The 21,035-nt window shown below is 53.5% G+C and overlaps 1 protein-coding gene across 3 annotated transcripts in view; it reads left to right on the forward strand.

The window, feature by feature from the left end:
• The window catches only part of SDK1 (sidekick cell adhesion molecule 1), a 628,823-nt gene that overhangs the window by 520,155 nt on the left and 87,633 nt on the right, over positions 1-21,035 (forward strand). For all 3 annotated transcript variants that reach the window (XM_045164319.1, XM_045164317.1, XM_045164318.1), the window contains exons 21-22: positions 997-1,188; positions 3,495-3,616. In XM_045164319.1, the coding sequence (XP_045020254.1) occupies positions 997-1,188; positions 3,495-3,616 (314 nt within the window). The remainder of the gene's footprint in view (positions 1-996; positions 1,189-3,494; positions 3,617-21,035) is intronic.

Raw genomic sequence — 21,035 nt, forward strand, 5'->3', positions numbered from 1 at the left:
CCAAAGAGCCTCCCAGCGCTTCTGTCTCCACGCTCTCGGCCGGGAGGACAGAAGAACAGCGCTCTCAGCACTTCGCCCCGGCCGGGGCCCCTCCATCAGCGCCTCCCTCGTCGGGGGTGGAGGGTGGGCGCTCCGAAGTGTTCTCTGATCACAGAACACACCCCCGCAAGGCAGCTGACTCAGGGCTGCCTGGGTCTTTTTTCTCTGAGCCCCGGATCGCGATGGGACCCAAGGCTGAATGAATTGTGATCCTGAGGCCCCGACGGATGAACTTGAGCACGGGTGGGGGGGGGACCTGGTGTCACGCTAGGAAAACAGGCTCAAGGGGGAAGGAGGGCTGGGAGCAACGCTAGTGCTGGGCGGGGGAGAAACTTTACGGCAAAAAGCCCTTTATCAATCATTTTATAAGGGAAAAGTGGCAGCGTTTCCACCAATTAGTTGCAAGCCAGGAGCAAGCCTCTGATTTAGGGCGCCGGGTGATGAAAATATCGGTTTATAAAAATGGAAATGCAGATGAAGCGCGTGCATCATCTGACGAGAGAAGGCTGCACAGAGGACTGCAGACCAGCCCTCCTCCGTCAGCCCCTCTGTCCTCCCCCGGCCCCTCATCCTCCCCCAGGCACCCCATCCTTCCTCCCCCAGCCCCCCTCCGTCCTCCCCGGCCCCTCCCCCTGCTCCCCCCCTCCCCCGGCCCCCCTCTGTCCTCCCCAGCCCCTCCCCCCTCCTCCCCCAGCCCCTCCCCCCTCCTCCCCCAGCCCCCCCTCCATCCTCCCCCAGGCCCCCCTCCCTCCTGCCCCCCAGGACCGAGTTTGCCAAGACCCCAGCCCCATCCTCCTGCTGCCCCCTGTGGCTGGGGTCTCCTCCCCATGGGCCCTGGACTGGCAGCCCCGCTGGGCTCCCCACTGTTCTCAGAGCCCCGCGAAGACCAGGGGGCGCCCACCTCCGCCCCAGCTCCCCGAACCCCAGAACTGACCCTGTGCCCCACCTGCCTTCCAGGCTACCAGGTCTCCTGGGAGGTGTACGGGCAGAGCACCTCGCGGCTCACGCTCACCCTCAACAGCTCGACGCACGAGTACAAGATCCAGGGGCTGTCCTCTCTCACCACCTACACCATCGACGTGGCAGCTGTCACTGCCGCGGGCGCCGGTGTGCCCACCTCGTCCACCATCTCCTCCGGGGTGCCCCCAGGTCAGTACGCTCGCGCCCCAGTTTCCCCGTGGCCATGTCCCCTGGGCCTCGCCCTCGCTCCAAGTTGGTGGGCATCTTTGTGCAGAAGTCACTGGGGGCCTTTGAAAGAGGGGTGTCAGCCCTGGGGTCGGATGGTCGGGGTCAGTGAATTATTGCAGTTAAGACTAAGAAGCACAAAAGTATCCTCTCAGCAATCAGGGCGAGTGTAGGTCTGCGAGGAGGAGAAGGTGGGGAGGAAGCAGGCAGACAGGGGATTCATTGAAGGTCAGGGAGCGCGTCTGCCCCCGGCGGGGCCCAGTGACCCCACTCTCGGTGGGGCCTTTCTGGAAGTCAGATCATCTCCCTAAACGTTCACAGTCATTCCAGCCTCGGAAATTGTACTCAGCTGTTTCTCTCCAAGGTTTACATTTAAAATGAAAGCGTTTTTCCCAGGAATTCACCAACACACAGACGTGAGAAAGCGTTGTGGGGCCGTCGATTCAGTTCTGTAGCTAAACCGGAGACCTTGTGCTCTCCAGAAGCCGTCCGGTCGCCTCCTTTGGGTCTCTGAGAAAAGCAGGACAGCCCCGGAGAGTGAAACCAGCGGTCATCCCTGCAGCCCTCTCCTTGGGGAGCCAGGAGCCTGGGGTCCCGTGGCACGGCTGTCCATTCCCTGACACGCAGTCACCACCGTCCACTCTCTCGGGTAGGGCTTCTCACACTGTCCTGTGCATCCATCTCGACCCACGCCCCCCGAGTCTGTGCTGGGCCCACTGCCACGTGGCCACCCCCTGGATGTGAGCAAGGCTGCAGAGCTTGCCCCAGGACGCACTCCAGGTGGCGCCCACGCTGCTGGCCAGGGCCCACACTTGAGCCGATCAGATGTCTTCTCTAAGGCATTTACGTAAGACACGTGTCCTTTCTTAAGAAGGAAGTCTTTGGCTTCCAGAGAGGTTCATGTATTCCACATACACAGCAGCTCCCAGAGCACACATTCAAAACGTGGTTAGGACCTTAGTAACTGGTGACAATGAGGTGGCGATGATGCCATGTGATTTAATTTGTTAGAACCAGCTAATGGACAGTGGCCAGGGTAACACGGAGCATCCCTGGGCGACCGGCTTGTTCCCTGGATGGTTTGGACATTGTCCAACCGGGGCCTGGAAGTGGCCAGCTGGCCTCACCTCTGAGCAGCCTCGGCCCCAGCGTGACTGTGAGCAGCAGTACCCCGGATGCAGAGAAGGGCTGCGGGAGTTGGGCCCGGCCACGCTGAGTGGGCCTGATACCCTGGCTGGGGGCAGGCCGGGGGCTGCTGTTGCTTCCCTGATGCTCAGTTCCCCAGGACCCAGGGGTCTATCCTGGGACACACCAAGAAAACGTGCATGATGACCATCACTCTGGGCTGCGATCCGTTTGTGGTGCTCGAAGTTTACATCCATTCGTGACTGGAGAACCAGCTAAAGAACCTAGAGGGCTGACAGATATACAGAATCACCTGTCCTTCAATTTAAATAGTCTTCTCTTCAAGTTCATTAAACGTGAGGTGGAAAGGACCCTTGAGGGCCCAGCAATGCGCTGTGTGCCAGCCCTGAACCATCACCAGAGTGGTCCTGTTGCCTCCGTGCGAGACCTGGTCTTAAACACCCCGGAGACAGTGAGTCCAGAAGTCGACCCTCGGACACCGTGCTTCTGGGGGCCTTTCCTGACACTGGTGTCCCATCTTTCTTGCCTTCGTCGCATCCCGCGGTCTTCCTCAAGCGCTTTTCAGTTGCCCAGTAATGTCAGAGCTCTCACTGTGAACCCACAGCATCTCACTTTCTAGTGGGACAGGCTCCCGGGGGCGGGCCAGGGGGATCAACCTGCAGAAGGGCCTCTGTTCAAGGAGGAGGCTTAGCCACAGGTGGCCACAGACGAGGGGCCACACGCAGAGCCCACCTGCCCTTGTTCAGTTACCAGAGCAACAGAGCCCAGGCAGAGTGGGGCGAGTTCTGCACTTTCACCTGAGTCCGGTTGTCTTGGAAACCAGAACCAAGAAGCCTACGGCTTGGGACCCACACACCTCCCGCTTCAAGCTGCCTGGAGCTACTCAGGGTGCATGCCCCCTCCCTGTCCTCTTTCGAAGGCACCAGGGCATTGTCAGAGGGGAGACTCAGCCCTTTGGTTCTTCGAGGAGCCTGGGAGGAAACACTGCGTTTCTCGCTCTGCAGTTGTGAAAATCAACCCTGTCTCGGTGTGAAGGCGTGTTGGAAGTGGTTGCTGCTGACGTGACCTTTCCTGAGCTGTGGCAGGATTTAAATCTCCACCTTCCCTCTCTCCTCTATGTCCAGAACTTCCTGGTGCTCCATCCAATCTGGTCATTTCCAACATCAGCCCTCGCTCAGCCACACTCCAGTTCCGACCAGGGTACGATGGGAAGACAGCCATCTCCAGGTGGATCGTGCAGGGACAGGTATGGTCACCCTGAAGTGGAGAGCTGCAGTCCCCGTAGAGTAACTCGGGGCCTGGAGCTGACAGGCAGTTCAGTGATGCCTTTGCAGGATAGATGACCCCTGGCTGGAGTGGCCTTGGATGCTTTGGGGGGCAGTGGTGTTTGGAGGAGGAGAAACGGAGACTGGAGTGGCTGGGGCGCCTGGGGCAGACGTGGGAGCAAGCGGGGACACAGGGTATCAGACTGGACTCTTACAGGATAACGGAAGAAAGGCTGGTGAGGGCGCACGTGCAAGTCACGGTTCAGTTCAGTTCAGGCGCTCAGTCATGTGAGTCGTGTAACTTTGGGACTCCATGGACTGCAGCACGCCAGGCTTGCTGGTTCATCACCAACTCCTGGAGCTTGCTCAAACTCATGTCCATCGAGTTGGTGATGCCATCCAACCATTTCATCCTCTGTCATCCCCTTCTCCTCCTGCCTTCAATCTCTCCCAGCATCAGGGTCTTTTCCAGTGAGTCAGTTCTTTGCATCAGGTGGCCAAAGTATTGGAGCTTCAGCTTCAGCATCAGTCCTTCCAATGAATATTCAGGACTGATTTCCTTTAGGATGGACTGGTTTGATCTCCTTGCAGTCCAAGGGACTTTTAAGAGTCTTCTCTAACACCACAGTTCAAAAGCGTCAGTTCAGCTTTCTTTGTAGTCCAGCTCTCACATCCATGCACGGCCACTGGGAAACCATGGCTAATGGACAGGGAGGCCTGGGGTGCTGCAGTCCATGGGGTCACAAAGAGTCGACACGACTGAGCAACTGAACTGAACTGAATGGAAAAAGCTTTGATTATACTGACCTTTGTAGGCAAAGTAATGTCTCTGCTTTTTAATATGCTGTCTAGGTTGGTCATGGCTTTTCTTCCAAGGAACAAGTGTCTTTTAATTTCATGGCTGCAGTCACCATCTGCAGTGATTTTGGAGCCCAAGAAAATAAACTCTCTCTCTGTTTCCACTGTTTCCCCATCTATGTCCCATGAAGTGATGGGACCAGATGCCATGATCTTCATTTTTCGAATGTTGCGTTTTAAGCGAGCTTTTTCACTTCCCTCTTTCATTGTCATCAAGAGGCTTTTTAGTTCCTCTTCACTTTCTGCCATAAGGGTGGTGTCATCTGCATATCTGAGGGTATTGATATTTCTCCCGGCAGTCTTGATTCCAGCTTGTGCTTCATGCAGCCAAGCATTTCACATGATGTCCTTTGTATTTAAGTTAAATAAGCATGGTGACAATATACAACCTTGATATACTCCTTTCCCAATTTGAAACCAGTCCATTTTCCCATGTCCAGTTCTAACTGTTGCTTCTTGAACTGTACACAGGTTTCTCAGGAAGCAGGTCAGGGGGTCTGGTACTCCCATCTCTTGAAGAATTTTCCACATTTTGTTGTGACTGTGTCCCTTCCACACAGTCAAAGGCTTTGGCATAGTCAATAAAGCAGAAGTAGATGTTTTTCTGGAACTCTCTTGCTTTTTCTGTGATCCAGCAGATGTCGACAATTTGATGTCTGGTTCCTCTGCCTTTTCTAAATCCAGCTTGAACATCTGGAAATTCTCGGTTCAAGTACTGTTGAAGCCTCCCTTTGAGAATTTTGAGCATTACTTTGCTAGCATGTGAGATGAGTGCAATTGTGCAGTAGTTTGAACTTTCTTTGGCATTGCCTTTCTTTGGGATTGGAATGAAAACTGACTTTTTCCAGTCCAAGAGGCAGTGATCAAGACTGTCCCCAAGAAAAAGAAAGGCAAAACGGTTATCTGAGGAGATCTTCCAAATAGCTGGGAAAAGAAGAGAAGCAAAGGGAAAGGAGAAATGGAAAGATATACCCATCTGAATGCAGAGTTCCAAGGAATAGCAAGGAGAGATAAGAAAGCCTTCTTCAGTGATCAATGCAAAGAAACAGAGGAAAACAATAGAATGAGAAAGACTAGAGATTTCCTCAAGAAAATTAGAGATACCAAAGGAACATTTCATGCAAAGATGGGCTCGATAAAGGACAGAAATGGTATGGAGCTAACAGAAGCAGAAGATATTAAGAAGAGGTGACAAGAATACACAGTTGAACTATAGTAGAACTATACAAAAAAGATCTTCATGACCCAGATAACCACAATGGTGTGATCACTCACCTAGAGCCTGACATCCTGGAATGTGAAGTCAAGTGGGCCTTAAGAAGCATCACTACGAACAAGCTAGTGGAGGTGCTGGAATCCCAGTCGAGCTATTTCAGCTCCTAAGAGATGATGCTGTGAAAGTGCTGCGCTTGGTATGCCAGCAAGTCTGTAAAGCTCAGCAGTGGTTTGGTATAGGTTCCACCGAGTTGATGGTGTCGTTGGTTGCGATTTTTCATTTAATTCTGTATCACAATGAGCAACAGAACAGACTAAGATGGTTGTTTGGTACAGTCTGAACGGATGAACCTGCATTTACTCAACAGTGTTTATAGCATGTGTTTATCTCCAGGCCCTAGTCTGGCATGAGGAACGCAGCAGTGAGCAGAAACAGACGCCGTTTGTGCACTCAGGGAGGAAGGTTCTGTCTCAGGGGAAGGACTTTCAGGTTGCTGGGAAAGGAACAGGAGCTTTCTCTGTGGGGGACAGACGGCTGGAGTGCGGGGTGTAGGGAGGAGCTGGGGGCAGGTCATGGGGAGCCCGGGGGTCCTTCTTAGGAGGACTTTGCATGTGACTGAGAGCATGATAGCAAGAGAGCAGGACCCACAGGGCTCATGCGCCAGGGGAGGGTCCCACCGGCCTCCGTGGATCCCACCCACCCCTAGGCACCTTGTTCCACCCAGAGCAGAGCAGGCTGATGCCAAGCCGCATTCCGAGAGCGTAAGTTTCCAGACCCTTAATGTCAGCAGTAAGACCCTGGTGGTTTTCATGACTATGCTTGCGCTCTGTTGCTACACAATTTGATCCTGAAAACTTGGCCATAAATCAGGGCACGGATTCATCTATGTCTTCAAAACTTTCATTAACCAACCATTTCTGGAAGCCTCTGCAGGATCCTGACAGCGGGCCAGCTAGTTAGAACCGATCGATCAGTGTGGCTGGAACAATTAATTACTTAGGAAAGGATCACTGAAAAAATACATCCCCAGGAAACGAAAACCAAAACAATAAAAGCAAGCTTGAAAACACATCAACGAAAATAAAGGAGGAAAACCGTGGTCCCTCCTGGAAAGCAGAGGCTCAGAGTCGGCCAGAGAGAGCCAGGCACACGCTCCAAGAAGCACAGAAGCCAGGAGTCCGTCCTTACTGTTCCTGGACAGCAGTACCACCGGGCACAAAGGGCAGACGCTCTTCAGGGTGGGCATCAGGCCAGGCTGGGCGGCGGGAGTGGAGATGCCACCTCTGCTGGGTCTGCTTGAGACCTGCGTCCTGCGCCCCCGGAGCCAGCCCTGGGCGCGGCCTGCTCCTGCTGCCGGGGCCCGCTCGCCAGGACGGTCACGGGCTCCGGGTCAGGGAGGGGTCCTTCTTCTGTCCATGGAGAGAAGGTGATGGGTGAGCACGTGGCACCTCTCTGCACGTAAAGTGCATGCACGTTATGCTTCTCTCCCACAACAGACCTATTAATACTTGTGTTTTTAATATAAAACATTCTCAGCGTGCCCAGATGGAACGTGCTCCCACACACCCTTCACCCACACGCACCTCTTCTGTTCTCTATGTTCATCTGGTCCCTCTTTCTGTTATTGCTGGAGCAGTATTTTGTTTGTTTGGTTTTTTTTTTTCAATTAAAAAAAATTTGAGTAAAGTGTCATTGATTTACAATATATATGACTTTCAGCTGTACACTATTTTGCAGATTATACTCCATTTAAAGTTATTATGAGATATTGTCTGCATTCACTGTGCTGTGTCTTGTGGTTCAGTCGCTCAGTCGTGTCCGACTCTTTGCGACTCTGTGGACCGCAGCATGCCAGGCCTCCCTGCCCTTCACCATCTCCCCGAGTTTCCTCAAACTCATGTCCATTGAGTCGGTGATGCCCTCCAACCATCTCATCCTCTTCCGCCCCCTTCTCCTCCTGCCCTCAATCTCTCCCAGCATCAGGGTCTCTTCCAGTGAGTTGGCTCTTCACATCAGGTGGCCAAAGTAATTTTTACAGATTATACTCCATTTAAAGTTATTACAAGATATTGGCTAGATTCACTGTGCTGTACATTAAATCCTTTATCTTATTTATTTCATGCCTGCTAGTCTGCTCCTCTTCTTTTAAATTGATGTGTAGTAGCTGTACAATATTATATAAGTTACAGGCGTACAATATAGTGATTTGTGATTTTTAAAGGCGATACTCCACTTACAGTTATTATAAAACATTGGCTCCATTCCCCGTGGTGTGAGCAGCTTGTGCTCCTGTCCAGAAGCTCTGGGAGACCACCATCTCCCTGCTCCCCTCGCTTGTCCAGGCTGTTGGCAGTGCCCACTTGCTGAGGTCCTGGGACCGAGCCAGGCATCATTATCCCCAGCTCCAAGAGTCCCCACGTCCCTTTTTCCACCTGCAGAGCCAGTGGTGGGGGGGGACAGGTCCTTCTCAGGCTGCCACTGTCTCTTTCGTCTCTCTCCCTGACCCACTCTCCCGCCTCTCTCTTGCATTTTCAGGGTCGATTAGACCCACCCAGATAATCCAGGATAATCTCCCTATGTCAAGGCTCTTAACCTTAGTCACGTCTGCAGAGTCCCTCTATGTGGGGTGACCTGCCTGCAAGCCCCAGGGTTCAGGGCACGGACCTCCGGGTTAGGGGAGACGCTTGCAGGGGGCCTTCTTCCGCCTAAAGTCTGCTCTCAGCCTTTCGCACACTCCTTCTGTGTTTATGCGGCTGAGTCTCGGCTCCATCCCTAGGAATGGGATTTCAGGACCAACAGGGAGTGTAAACTTTCTAGACATTACCAAAGCTTTCTGCTGCAGGTCGTACATGTTGCATTTCTGTCAACTATGTATAGAATTTTTTGCCATGCCAAAAAAAATTGAAGTTTAATTTATCAGTCTTTTCTTGCAAGCATTTGAGCATAGAGGTCTTAGATAGAACAGCTTTCCTCATTCTCAGATCATAAAGGAATTCACCCAGTTTTTACCACCACTTCTGTGATTTCACGTTTGCATTTAGGTCTCCATCCATTTGGAATTTGTTCTTTTATATGAATGATATGAATCCATATTTTATGATTTTGCAAGTAGCTGTGTAATTGTCTCAAAGCCGTCTATTAAGAAGTCCATTTCTCCCCCCTCCTCATTTGTAGCATTAAATTCCCATGAGCACGTGGGTCTGTTTCTGAAATTTTTATTCTGTTCTATTAGTCTGGCTGTTCATGAAGTAGCTGCACATTGTTTAATTAGCAAGACTTCAAAATGTGTTTCAGTGTGTGGTAAGGTCTTCACCACCCCCACCATCACACACACGCAGGCGCGCACACGCCCACACACGCGCACACGCCCGCACACGCACTGCCTGACTTAGGTGGCGTTTTTCTCACCTTCCTCACGTCTCATGACGTCGAGTCTTGCTATCCACGAACACAGCACGTCTTTCCATGATACGTCTATTTTCATCAGGTGTTTTCTTCTTAGGAAAAGCACTGGGCTCTCTCTTCTTACCTTCACTCTGCTCCTCAAAAGGCAGGGCAGCTGGGGGGAAATCAGTGTGCCCCGAAAGCCATGATAGGAAGAATGTGGATTTTGTACCAGCCGCCCTGGCCCCCTTCTCCTGCCCCCTTTCCCAGCTCCGGGGTCCTGGGCATGTTTAACTCCTGTGCCAGCCTCAGGGTCCTCACCTATAAACAGGGTCAGCATGCCATCGCAAGGCCGGCATGAGGGTTGATGGGCGTCTTGCACTTCAACTTTTGACTTTCATGCATTGGAGGAGGAAATGGCAACCCACTCCAGTGTTCTTGCCTGGAGAATCCCAGGGACGGGGGAGCCTGGTGGGCTGCCGTCTCTAGGGTCACACAGAGTCGGACACGACTGAAGTGACTCAGCAGTGCATCCGAAATGGCTTTTTCTGACTGTTGCTGGCCTGTAGGATCACAGTTGATTTGGGAATTTTATTTTTTTAATTTAATCAACTCTCATGTGTTCTTGGGCTTCCCTGGTAGCTCAGCTGGTGAAGAATCGGCCTGCAATGCAGGAGATCCTGGTTTGATTCCTGGGTGGGTTGGAAAGATCCCCTGGAAAAGGAATAGGCTACCCACCCCAGTATTCGTGGGCTTTCCTGATGGCTCAGATGGTAAAGAATCTGCCTGTAACGCAGGAGCTGTGGGTTTGATCCCTGGGTCGGGAAGATCCCCTGGAGGACGATATGGCAACCCACTCCAGTATTCTTGCCTGGAGAACTCCGTGGACAGAGGAGGCTGACGGGCTACAGTCCATGGGGTCGCAAAGAGTCAGACGTGACTGAGCGACAAAACAAATGTGTTCTAAGCGCTTTTCCACATTCACTCATTTAATCCTCATACTGACTATGAGGAGGTCACTGTGACCCCTTCCTGCAGACAAGACCAGAGGGACTGAATTGCACAGCTCAGCCCAGGAACGGAGGCGGCCCGAGCTGCCTGGCCCCCGGTGCCCACCTGAGGCTACAGCGGTATCATAGGCCAGCCCAGCGTCAGGGCGTCACGGCCCAAAGCTCCCAGAATCTCTCGTTAGTTTGTTAATTCTTCGGTCGTTTCTGTAAAGAAGTCACGTCACCTGCTACCACTGAGAGTTTTATTTCTTCCTTTGAAACCTTCATATCCTTTCTTTCTGTTTTTTGTTTCTTTTTATTTATTGTTCTCAATGGACGGTCTGGATCCCCCGGTATCATATTGAATCACAGCAGTGATAGAACAACCTTTGTTTTATTACTAACTTTAAAGAAATTCGGTTAAGGTTTTATTATCAAGCCTGACATTTACAACATTTATGGTTGGTTTTGTGGGGAATTTTTGGTATTTTGTTTTTACAGCTAACTTATATTGGGTTAAGACAATTCTTTTCTAATCCTGCTTTGCTAGGAGTTGCTTTGGGGAATTTTGGGATTAAAAAAAAAATCATAAAGAAGTGTAATTTTGTCAAACTATGTCTTGCATCTATCAAGTTGTTCGTGTTTTTTCATCTTTTGTCTGTTGGTAAGATGATTTAGGTTGATGTTCTAATGTTCGCTAGTCCCAGTGTTTCTGAGATAAACACAATTTGATGTTTATAGTGTTTGATTCAATTTGAGTTTAAGATTTTTGTATCCATGTTCATAAGTGAACTTGGCCTTTTCTGGCTGTTGGTTTGGCTCTGAAAATCAAGTTTACTTTCTTACCAGTTTTCATAAATAATGTTGTGATTGCTCTGAAGGGGGAGGTGAGGGGCAGGGGTGCTGACACCCCAACCTCGCCAGCACAGACAGGAACCTGGAGATCATCTTCCTAAGATTCCTGGGGTTCTCCATCCCAGCTGTGTATTAGCGGGTGGGCAGATTTTAGCACCCAGACACCCCACCCACCCAGACACACACAAATCAGTTCATGAGCATCTCCAGGTCTGAGGTCCAGGCACCTTCCCATTTGTACATAAACAAGATGACGTAGGTCCCCCGGGTGACACAGCAGATTAAGAGCTACCATGTCTCCTGCTCGGGTCCTGTCTTGGAGGCCCCTGTGCGGGGCCTGGAGGGGCTGTGTCAGTGATCCAGCCTCTTCTCAGGTCTCTGCCTGGAGGTTCTGAGGCTCCGGTTCCCTAAGGAGGACGATCCAGGTGGGCTCCCTGCCGCTTCCCCAGGCTGCACCCAGCGTCTCAGAGCAGCCCCAGTGGGGCAGGTCCACAGCTCAGAGTGCTCACCGCTAGCGCACCGTCAGCCTGTAGCCGCTTCTTAAAAGTTTGGCACTGCCCTGAATTCATGTTTACCTTTCACCTTGAAAATATTTCAAAACTGCATAAAAGTTGCTAGAATACCACAAAGAAACAACCCTCCACTCACCCAAACACTCCATCTGAGTTTTGTCAGTTGTCCCTAAATGTCCTCAGTAGCAAAAAGCTCCAGCCCAGGACCGCGCGTCACACCTGGCTGTCCTGTCTGTCCTTCCCCGTCACCTGTACTAGTTCCTCGGTCATTCCTCGCCTTTCTTGACTTTGACAATGTCAAAGATCACAGGCCGTTCATTTCCTAGAATATCCCTCAATTTGGATCCATGTATTTCTTCATGATTAGACCCAGATTATGCATCTTTGCTCAGAATGTCACCAACGTGGTGCTGCCGCTTGGCACTGCATCCTGCTGTGCTAGTGAGACGTGGAAAGGCCCGTCTGTGGTGGGGCTGGTTTTGCTCACCCGATTCTCTCCCCTGCACAATGAGTGAGTATTCTGTGGGAGATGCTTCCAGATTGTGTGAAAGTCTCATTCTCCGTTCCACTCACCTCCTAGAGAATCATTCCCTGATTAGGTCTTGCTAGAATTAACTAGTATAATGAGGCGCCCAATTGTGACCTTTCTAATTCAATCATTTCTTCTGCATTTATTGACTGGACTTTTATTGTTTTGCTTTTTTTTTTAAGCTTTCTCATCTCACTTGTTTGCTTACCTCAGTGTGGACTCGTGGGTTCCTATTTTACATGACAGATTATAATCCGTTTCGATCATTACTTATGTCAGTGCGGGAGGCTCTCCCTCCAGCTGGCTTCTGTGTCCTTTTCACAAGTTCTGGTTATTCCAAGGCCCTCCTTACTTTCTGGCACAAGATGGTCTAGCTCATCTCACTCCTTCCTCTTCTTTCTCAGCCATTTCTCTGAGGAACTTTGGATCTTTTCTGCAGAGAGTGGTATTTAGAAACCAAGACCTGGGCACTGGATGTGCTCACGGCTCCTGGGGTGTCACTTCTCCCAGACCCTGCTCACAGGTCTGCCCCCGGGTCTGTGTGTCTGTCTACATAAGCTGAGACATGCTGGCTCACAGCAGCACCTCCAAATACAGTTCACTGTGTGTGTGTGTGTGTGTGTGTGTGTGCGCGCGCGCGTGCGCACGTGTGTGAGTGTTAGTAGCTCAGTCGTGTTCAACTCTTTGCCACCCCATGGACTGTAGCCTGCCAAGCTCCTCTGTCCATGGGATTCTCCAAGCAATAATACTGGAGTGGGCAGCCATTCCCTTCTCCGGGGGCTCTTCCCGACCCAGGGATGAAGCCCAGGCCTCCCACATTGCAGGCGGATTCCCTATGGTCTGAGCCACCAGGGATGCACACAGTTCAGCACCATCCTTCACTCATCCACTCCCACACTGACGCCAGCCTGACTTTTCCCCGGGTGCTCTCATTCTATTTACTTCCTTGCTGAATCCCCCGTGTGTGGCTGATCCTCTGAGATGACCACCCTGCTTGGACACTTTCTCTGCCCACCTTCCTGACTGGGCTCCTTTGCACTGTGCTTCTGGAAGGAAGAGTGAAGGCAGGCCTGAAAACTTTGGCTTGCAAACTTAAGCTATCAAAATCTAAAGTTAGCCATTATGTCTCTCTTCCTCCCAGTGATACAAGATTCTAAAATTCTTAATTCCAATGGAGTCATACCTGTGCCCAGCATTTCAGTCCCACCTTTTTTCCTGTATCTGTGATGCCTATTGGCATCTTTTCCTACAGTCAGCACTTGCTTAGACTTCACGGCCAGTTTGCCTGCTGCCTCACTTCCCACTCTGTTGGCCTCCAGGCACATACCTTTCTCCCCCATACGCTCAGCTGTGCATCGCTCATGTGTCTCTTACACTCTGTCCAGCTCTGCTCTGGCTCTCGGGTGGGAGGTTATCTGTCTGCCGAATCTTCAGAACTGGAAGTCCCTCCAAAATAGTTTGTCTAAAATATTTTAATATTAACTCAGCAAGTCTGAAAATTCTGGTAGTACAGACGGTTGGAACTTCAAAACCAGAAAGGAAATGTTTTCCCTTGAAACTCGTTATCTGAACCATTTGTGTTTCAATGTTCCTAGCGAGTAAATGTTCATCTATAAAAAGAAACTTGGATCCAACCCACAGGGGTAAGGATTACAGACTTTTCCTGGCCAAGAGGAGACTGGAGGATAAGTGTTGACATTTCATCACTTGGTGCCTGGGGCGCCCTGAGCCACCCCCATCCTAGAGCTGACACACACTCGGCCTCTGTGACGCCCCTCCTGCCTGGCGGACGAGACACCACTCTCCTCAATCCTCTGCACTGACTCTGTCAGCAGACGGCCACAGGTGTGTGCTGTGCTCATCCATCCTGTTGATCAAATTAGTCAGAACTGGTTTTCATTCATATACTAAGTTATCCCAAGAAAATCTCACAATGATGTGGCGAAGATTAGCATGGATGTCCACTCTGGGGCAAACGAATCCTGCATTTATTTATGAACTGCTCCTAAGTAGCCTCAAAGGCATGCTACAGCACGAGGTCCATTCAAAACTCAGTGAAGGGGCTTCCCTGGTGGCTCAGTGGCAAAGAATCTGCCTGCCAATGCAGGAGACATGGGTTTGATCCCTGATCCGGGAAGATCCCACATGCTGTGGAGCAGCCAAGCCTGTGGGCCAAGACCGTGCTCTAGAGCCCATGCCCTACAACGAGAGAAGCCGCCACAGCGCAAAGTTCACACACCACATCTAGAGAGTAGCCCCACTCGCCACAACTAGAGAAAGCCGTGCAGCAGCAAAGACCCAGCACAGTGGGAAAAAAAAATAAGAGTAATGAAGGAATAGGCATCTCTTTAAGGTCTTGGAAGGCCCTTCATTGCTAGGCCTGTGTTCAGTTATCTCAGACTGAAGGCAGAATGCACTCCGACCCACCCCGCTCATCTGCTAATACACACATGGCCCCGTCCGGAGAGTGAACAGACCCGCAGCCTCTGAGACCTTTCGAGAGACCCCTTCACCCCTCTCCTGTATCAGTACCGCCTTCCTGGCCGTCATCACCTTCCACGTATCGCCCTCCGACTCACCCCGGGGGAGGGCCCGCGGACAAGGCCCCCGAGGACACATGGTGTGGAGAACGACCCTGTTGGTGATGCAGAGGCTGTCAGCACAGGCTTCGGGACCAGAGAGGCTGGGCCTGGAGCCCCCGCTCCACCCTCCTGGCTGGGCAGCTCTTGGTGAGTCGTCTGCTCAGGTGCTTTTGCTGCAGAGCAGGACTGACAGCAGCCGTCTCGCGGGCTGCTGGAGCGTCGGGACGTGTGGGCATGTTTGCATATCCTGGAAGTGCATGGCTCCGTGTTCTGTGGACACAAGAGACTTTACGAGCGGAGTCTCCTCTGAGAAGCCCGTCAGTGCCTCAGGGCAGGGGGAGCCCGTGTCCACGTCACACTGCCCCCCAGGAAGCCTCGGTGCACCCCCGCTATTCCTCTGAGAATGCCTGGGCACATTCCTTGGCCCAGGCAGGCTCCACACTTCCTAAACTCAGCACACTGGGGCCCTGGAGACCATGAGTGGGGTATATGAAGCCTTCTGAAACATTCCACACCTCATTCCCTTCACATGGATGCGGGTCAAGCCCAGGCAGCTGCTCTCTGCACTCACCCGGCCGCTCATCCAAGAAGCGGTCACCGCCTCCTGCCCTGTGCCTGGCTGCGGGCTGGGATCCCCGGAGTAATGAGACTCGGGGACACGCGGGCCACTTAGCGATTCATTGTGTGGAAAGCAGGGGGGTGATTTATAGAGGCTTGCTCAGGGTGCTGGCTGAGGAAGGAGGCCTGAGTCCACTCACGTGGCTGTGGAGGTCCACAGAGGGGGTGGCATCCTGGCCCACCCCACAGGGACCACGGCCGCTGGCCAGGGAGGGCAGAGGGCAGCCGGGCAGCCTCTGGGAGCAAGGACCAGGCTACGCCAAATGCTTCATGATGGGATAGCCTCTGCTCTTCTTCCTCTGATCCATATCTTTGCAGAAGTTTCTTTTGAATTCTGACCGCTTTTAAGTGTGCTGAGAAGGTTGCGTCCTTGGGGTTGTTGCCAGCGAACTGTGGAATCAAAGACCCTCATCATTGGGGTCATCATCAAGGGGGAGGAGCCCCCTTGAAAGGCCCTGAAATAAGCTGATGCCCAGATGTGGGTTAATAATATTGTAAACAGCCGTTTTCCCAGGTAACTCTGGCCCTGATAATGCTTCACTTAATTAGTAACCTTTGACTGGAGAGTGAGCACAGCCTCTCTTCCCACATTTTCACGGCACACCAGGAGAGGAGAGACTGCAGACGGCACGTGTTTTCCCTGCTCCCGCGCCCGCCTGCCCACCCGCCCGGAGCCCCTGCACCCAACCCCCATCACAGCCGTGGGCTGAGCTCTAATAGCCAGAGTCACCCCAGCTGCTCCCAAGCCTGCTCTGAGCATGGTTTTCTGCCATGAAGATGCTGGTGGTAGCTCCTGGGTGCAGATAAAAACTGTTTCCATCGGAAAGAGGAAAGAAAAAAAAAGCTCACTTAGTGTGTATTTGTGCATAATAGTAGCCATTCTCTCAACGGGAACAGTTTCGGGGAGCGTTATATGCTCATAAAACACAGCATGGCCTCTGAGCGCTGGTCTCGGTAACTAAAGAGAAGCTGGGGTGGAGGGCAGGTGCCCGGGGCCCCCGGGCAGGGTGCCTGCAGAGGCCCGAGGCAGTCGGCAGGGCACAGGGCTGGCAGGTGGAGACGCACGTTCCTTCCGCAGAGAAGGTCGGGGGGTGGACGGAGGCTCTGTCTCCCGCTACCACCCCCCCGAGGACGGGATCCAGGCTTTGTTTCCTCTCCTGCTGGCCGACACGCTTCCCCAGAGAAAGCTGGACGAGTCCTGTGGCCTCGGGGGCTTGGCTACCTCAGGATAATGCTGGGAGAAGGACACCGCGTTGAGAGCCTCCATGCCAGCTTGTATGTACTGAGCACTTAATAAACACAAGCAGATGAGAAAACTGTGCAAGTCAAGGCAAGTGTTTGGACTCAAAGAGAGCGGCCTACGGCAGCGTGGGTCCAAGGAAGGACTGTCCTTGCCCTGGGAGTGCTCCTGGGATGGGCTGTGCAGAGTGCACGGCTCGGCCCGGAAAGTACTGCCGTCAAGCCAGCTGCCAGGCCAGGCCAGGCCCACCTGCCGACCCGAGGGCAGCGTCCTGCTGACGCTCGGCTCGGGAGGTGCTGGACTTCCGTGGTCTCCAGTCAGAGACCCGGGGTGGCCCGCGTCCCTGGCGGGGGCGGAGGGGTGCTGGTCGGGAGGAGCGGCTCCCGCGGCCAGAAGCCGGCCTGGCTTGAGTCAGCTGAGCGTCCAGAGCGTCCAGGAGCTCGTGGGGGAGTCTATGCACATGGAACCAGGACCAGGCTACATCCGGCCGCTCCCAGTGCCCGCCCCCAGGAGACTGTCCATCCTTTGCCCGTGTATCCGTCCACCTGGCTGCCTGCCACCTCCCACGGCGTGTTCTGTCTCTGGCAGGGTCACAGGTCAGATGTTCTTCGTCTCATCACCTCGAGCTCTGGAGTTGGGGATTTCTAATCGCTGATTTTATCTCCTCCTTCCCTCGTCATGGGTGGTGTCAGTGCCGTCTGCCGCCCTTCCGACAAGGGGCTGTCAAGGTTTCAGTTGTCTAAGCCTTCACTGTGGTGGAGTTTCTTTCTCATAATAGGAAGGAAAAGAGCAGCATTTTTCCTGAGCGGTCTGTCACGTGTGCATACGAGGGCCGTCATCACTGACGGCTCCTTCAGGAGTGGCTCGGCCATCAGGTAGAGTTGCCGAGATGGGGACAGCTGGGTTCCGGTGTGACGCCTCTGCCCGAGCGCGTACATGCGCGGGGATGGGCGACAATGACGTGCACACGTGGATATTTCACAGTGTTTATTGTTTGCTTGATTGTCCATAATAACACCCTTGTGATGACTTTCCTCTTATTTCTCGACTTGTGTGGGAAGACTGTACAAGATGAGTGGTTTGAAGTGGCTTTTTTGTTCGTTAAGTCTATCAAGTGCTTTTAGTTCCCCCTATTAGGGGACTTTTTAACATACCACAGGAGAAGGCGATACTGCAGTCTAAGGGACAACTCAAGTACAACCGAGGGAAGCGCTTTATGACAAATGTCTCTTTCAAGAAATAGAGGTCAACGTCCGTATAAATCACCCCTGTCAAACTGAATTAAATTTTACGGGAGTTATGTTTTCCTGTTCTTTTTGAGAACCGCTCAGATTCTTCCATCCTGATTCTCTTGTTGGGATTTTAGATTTGCTTATACGTTTCACTTTTCCCGTCATTAGGTTTTCTATTTGCTTCTTCCAGTCATCCATTCATCCAGCAAACACGTATTGAGCCCCTCCTGTCACATTGGTCTCCAGACTCATGCCACATACTAGATTACAAAGATGGAAAGCTTTCAGTCCCCACCTCTAGAAACCCACAACTGGGGGAGGGGGTAGGAGGAATGATTGAGATGTAATAATAAAATGAGGCTTGTGAGAACTGTTATGGGGGAAAAAAAAAAAAAAAAAGCGTTGCCAAGACAGCCTTGGAAATAAAATGGGTAACAGAGTGGGATAATCAGGGACGGCTCCATGTAGGAGGTGAACTTATTGTAGTTTGATGGGGAGCAGGACACTCCAAGCAGAGAAAATAGCAGAGTGACAGGCACATGGCCCCCAGTTGTTTTAAAATATAAATTTTATTATTATTTGGGTAGAGTGAAGTCAGGGGTCAGGAGATGTCTGCCTGGAAAGATCGTTTGTTACTCACAGTTCCCGAGAGGAGGGGGCACGCAATGCCAGGCAGGGCCGCACGGGGAGACCCCCAGGCGGCTGGAGGCAGAGGGAGGGAGGGGCAGTACAGACCAGAGACCTCACTGAGGTTTCTGCGGGAGGAGTGGACAAAGCGGGGTGGGCAGCTGAGGACTGGCTGGTCTGGATCTTCCCCGCAGGCTCCAGGGCACAGGGCCCGTCCCCATTGCGTGCAACCTGCCCAGGGTGGAGAGGACAGGTGGACGGTGGCCCAAAGGCTGGGAGCCCATTGAGGAGGTGTGGGTGGTGGGCTCTGGGTTGGCCGGTTTGCACAGGGAGGCGTGCTCGCGGCTGAGCTGTTTACTGTCTCTAGGACCCAGCTGCTCGGGGAGGGGTGGTGCCTGCAGGGTCAGCAAGGCCCCAGTGTCCAGGTCTTTGATACAGAGCGAGAGCTGTGGCTGGTACACGCGGGGATGGCTGAGCCGCAGTGTGGGTGGGCGGCTGGGCATGAGCAGGCAGTGATGGGAGCAGGCACCGGAGGGGAGGAGGGAGCCGATGTGAGGCCTGCAAGGCCTTGCTGAGGGGGCTGTGTTCCTGAGAACCTGACTTTCCCTGTCTCTGAGCTCGAGCCAGGGTGTCCCAGAGCTTTGCACGCTTCCCCCGTCAGCGTCTCCCGGTGGGCCTTCAGGGCTGTCCTGTGGTCGCCGCTCCAAGGCCAGGTGCCCGCATCACGTGAGCAGGAGGCGCAGCTTCTCGGGCTCCTACCCCTTTCCCAGCCCCCCAGACTCCTACCCCACCGCACTTCATCAGTGATGGCGCCCAACCCTCGCCGGCATCTCAGGGTCTTAGCAAGTGGTACGACACCCGCGCAGGGTGTGTGGAGATGCGGGCAGTCCTGTTTGCCCTAGAGAGGGAATGTGTAAATGAGAGAAGCGACAGACACAGAACCGTCCCCCCAGTGCTCGTGGAGGACCGTGGGAGGCCAGCTTCACGTGAGGGCTGAGCGGGAGCTGGGTGCCCGGCTCCCTCGGCGGCTCCAGGGAGACGCAGAGGGAAAGGCTGAGGCTGGTCCCACACCTCCCTCCCCACCCCGAGTCATAGAGCAGCTCTTGGGTGGGGGGCTCAGGCCACACACGGTGGGTCTACAGACTCAAGGAAGGCAGGCCCCCAGGGGCCCCCAGTGCAGGGACAGTCCTGGGTCCACAGTGGCTTCCAGGAGAAGCCTCTTCTTGGGATGGGGGGACTTTATGGAAAAACTGGTTCCTAGGAGGATATTTCAGCGGGAATGTGAATAAAGTGGTAGAAACTCCAGCACCCAGGGGAAGTAAGAGAAGGGAGGCTGGGCAGCGGAGAAGGCCCTGGGCCATCCGTGGGGCCAGGGCGGTGAGCCGGGCTCGAATCTGCGGTCGCCAGGGCTGTTCACTGGTGCGGGGGCCAGGGACAAAGCCCTGAGCCTCTGGAACGGTCGCGTCACAATCCTCCTGCCTCTGAAGACAGAAGGAATATGAAATAGCTAAAAAGTAAATGAATCACCAACTCTCAGGAGGAAGCCAGCCTAGGGCCGCTTCCCAGCAGGAACCTCGGCACAAGCTGGCGTCAGGCAGTGCGGGGTGGGCGGGGAGCTCATTAGGGTCGCAGGCTGCCCAGACTCTTTGGGAACTGGCCTTGAGTCCCTTCCAGGTCTGAGTCCCGCCCTGGTTGTGCTGCAATCTGCCAGCGGTGCCAGCGGGGTGGCCCATCTGACCCCCCCTCCTCCGTGCCCCCGGCTGCCTCTCTGGGCAGCCGGGTGTGGGGACGCTGCTCAGACCACAGGTTGCTGGACAGGCAGGTTTTCCTGCTGACTCCGGGGTTCGGCTCAGCAGGCTTCCATGGCATGGATTCTGGAGCTTTCTCTCTCCTCCACTCTGCATAAGAACAGGGCCCCCTCTTCCTCTCTCCTCCCTGCCCACACCTCAGCTCCACGTGCCCCCTCTCCACTCACCATCCCCTTGTGGATGAGGTTAATGCCTCTCCTCTGAGTGGGCATCGATCCCCAGCCCCTGGGATGCTGAGCTCATCAGGGCCACGGGTAGCGGGGACACCAGAGGTCCTGCCCGGCAGGCTGGTTTCCACCTGACTTATCAGAGGCAGGGGCTTCCCAGGGCAGGCAACTCGGCAACCCTGATGAAAAACCCACTCAGCAGGGGTGGAGGGTCTGGGACCCCAGGCATTCAAAGGGCAGGCGGGTCTGAAGGAGCCCCGCCTCCTGGGTCGCGGGTGCCAAGTGCCTGCCGGGGTTGGGGACAGCAGCCCAGAGCCCTACCCAGAGGAGGAAGGAGGCCGAGACTCCTGGGGCTTCAGCACAGGACGCAGGGCTCTCTGTGGATGCTCACGACTGCCCCCCGCTGAGCAGCATTTGAGATGTATGGCATCTCTGCTCTCGTCCTAAGTATTGCAAAATGCTGTTTGTAAGCTTTAAAAGAAAAAGAAGCAAAAAAAAAAATCGTCAAAACCCCAGCCTCCCCATCGAGCTCTGATTGTTTTATGTTTAAAGAATTCCTCCGCACCCCCTGCCCAGCGCATCATTAGTGAGAGCTGGTTGCTTCTAGAACGCTCCTTCCTGATGGTCTTGGAATCTAAGTGGAGAGCCTGAGGAGCCCAGCAGGAAACACAGGCCTTGGCTCCTGGCGGAGAAGCGCCCCCTCTCTTTACTCCACGTGTAAACCGCTTGTAACGAAGCTCGACCCTCCACCCCCAGGTCTGGAGTCACAGTTGCGTTCTCCGA

Source organism: Bubalus bubalis, chromosome 24 (genome assembly GCF_019923935.1).
Source record: "Bubalus bubalis isolate 160015118507 breed Murrah chromosome 24, NDDB_SH_1, whole genome shotgun sequence".
NCBI lineage: Eukaryota > Metazoa > Chordata > Mammalia > Artiodactyla > Bovidae > Bubalus > Bubalus bubalis.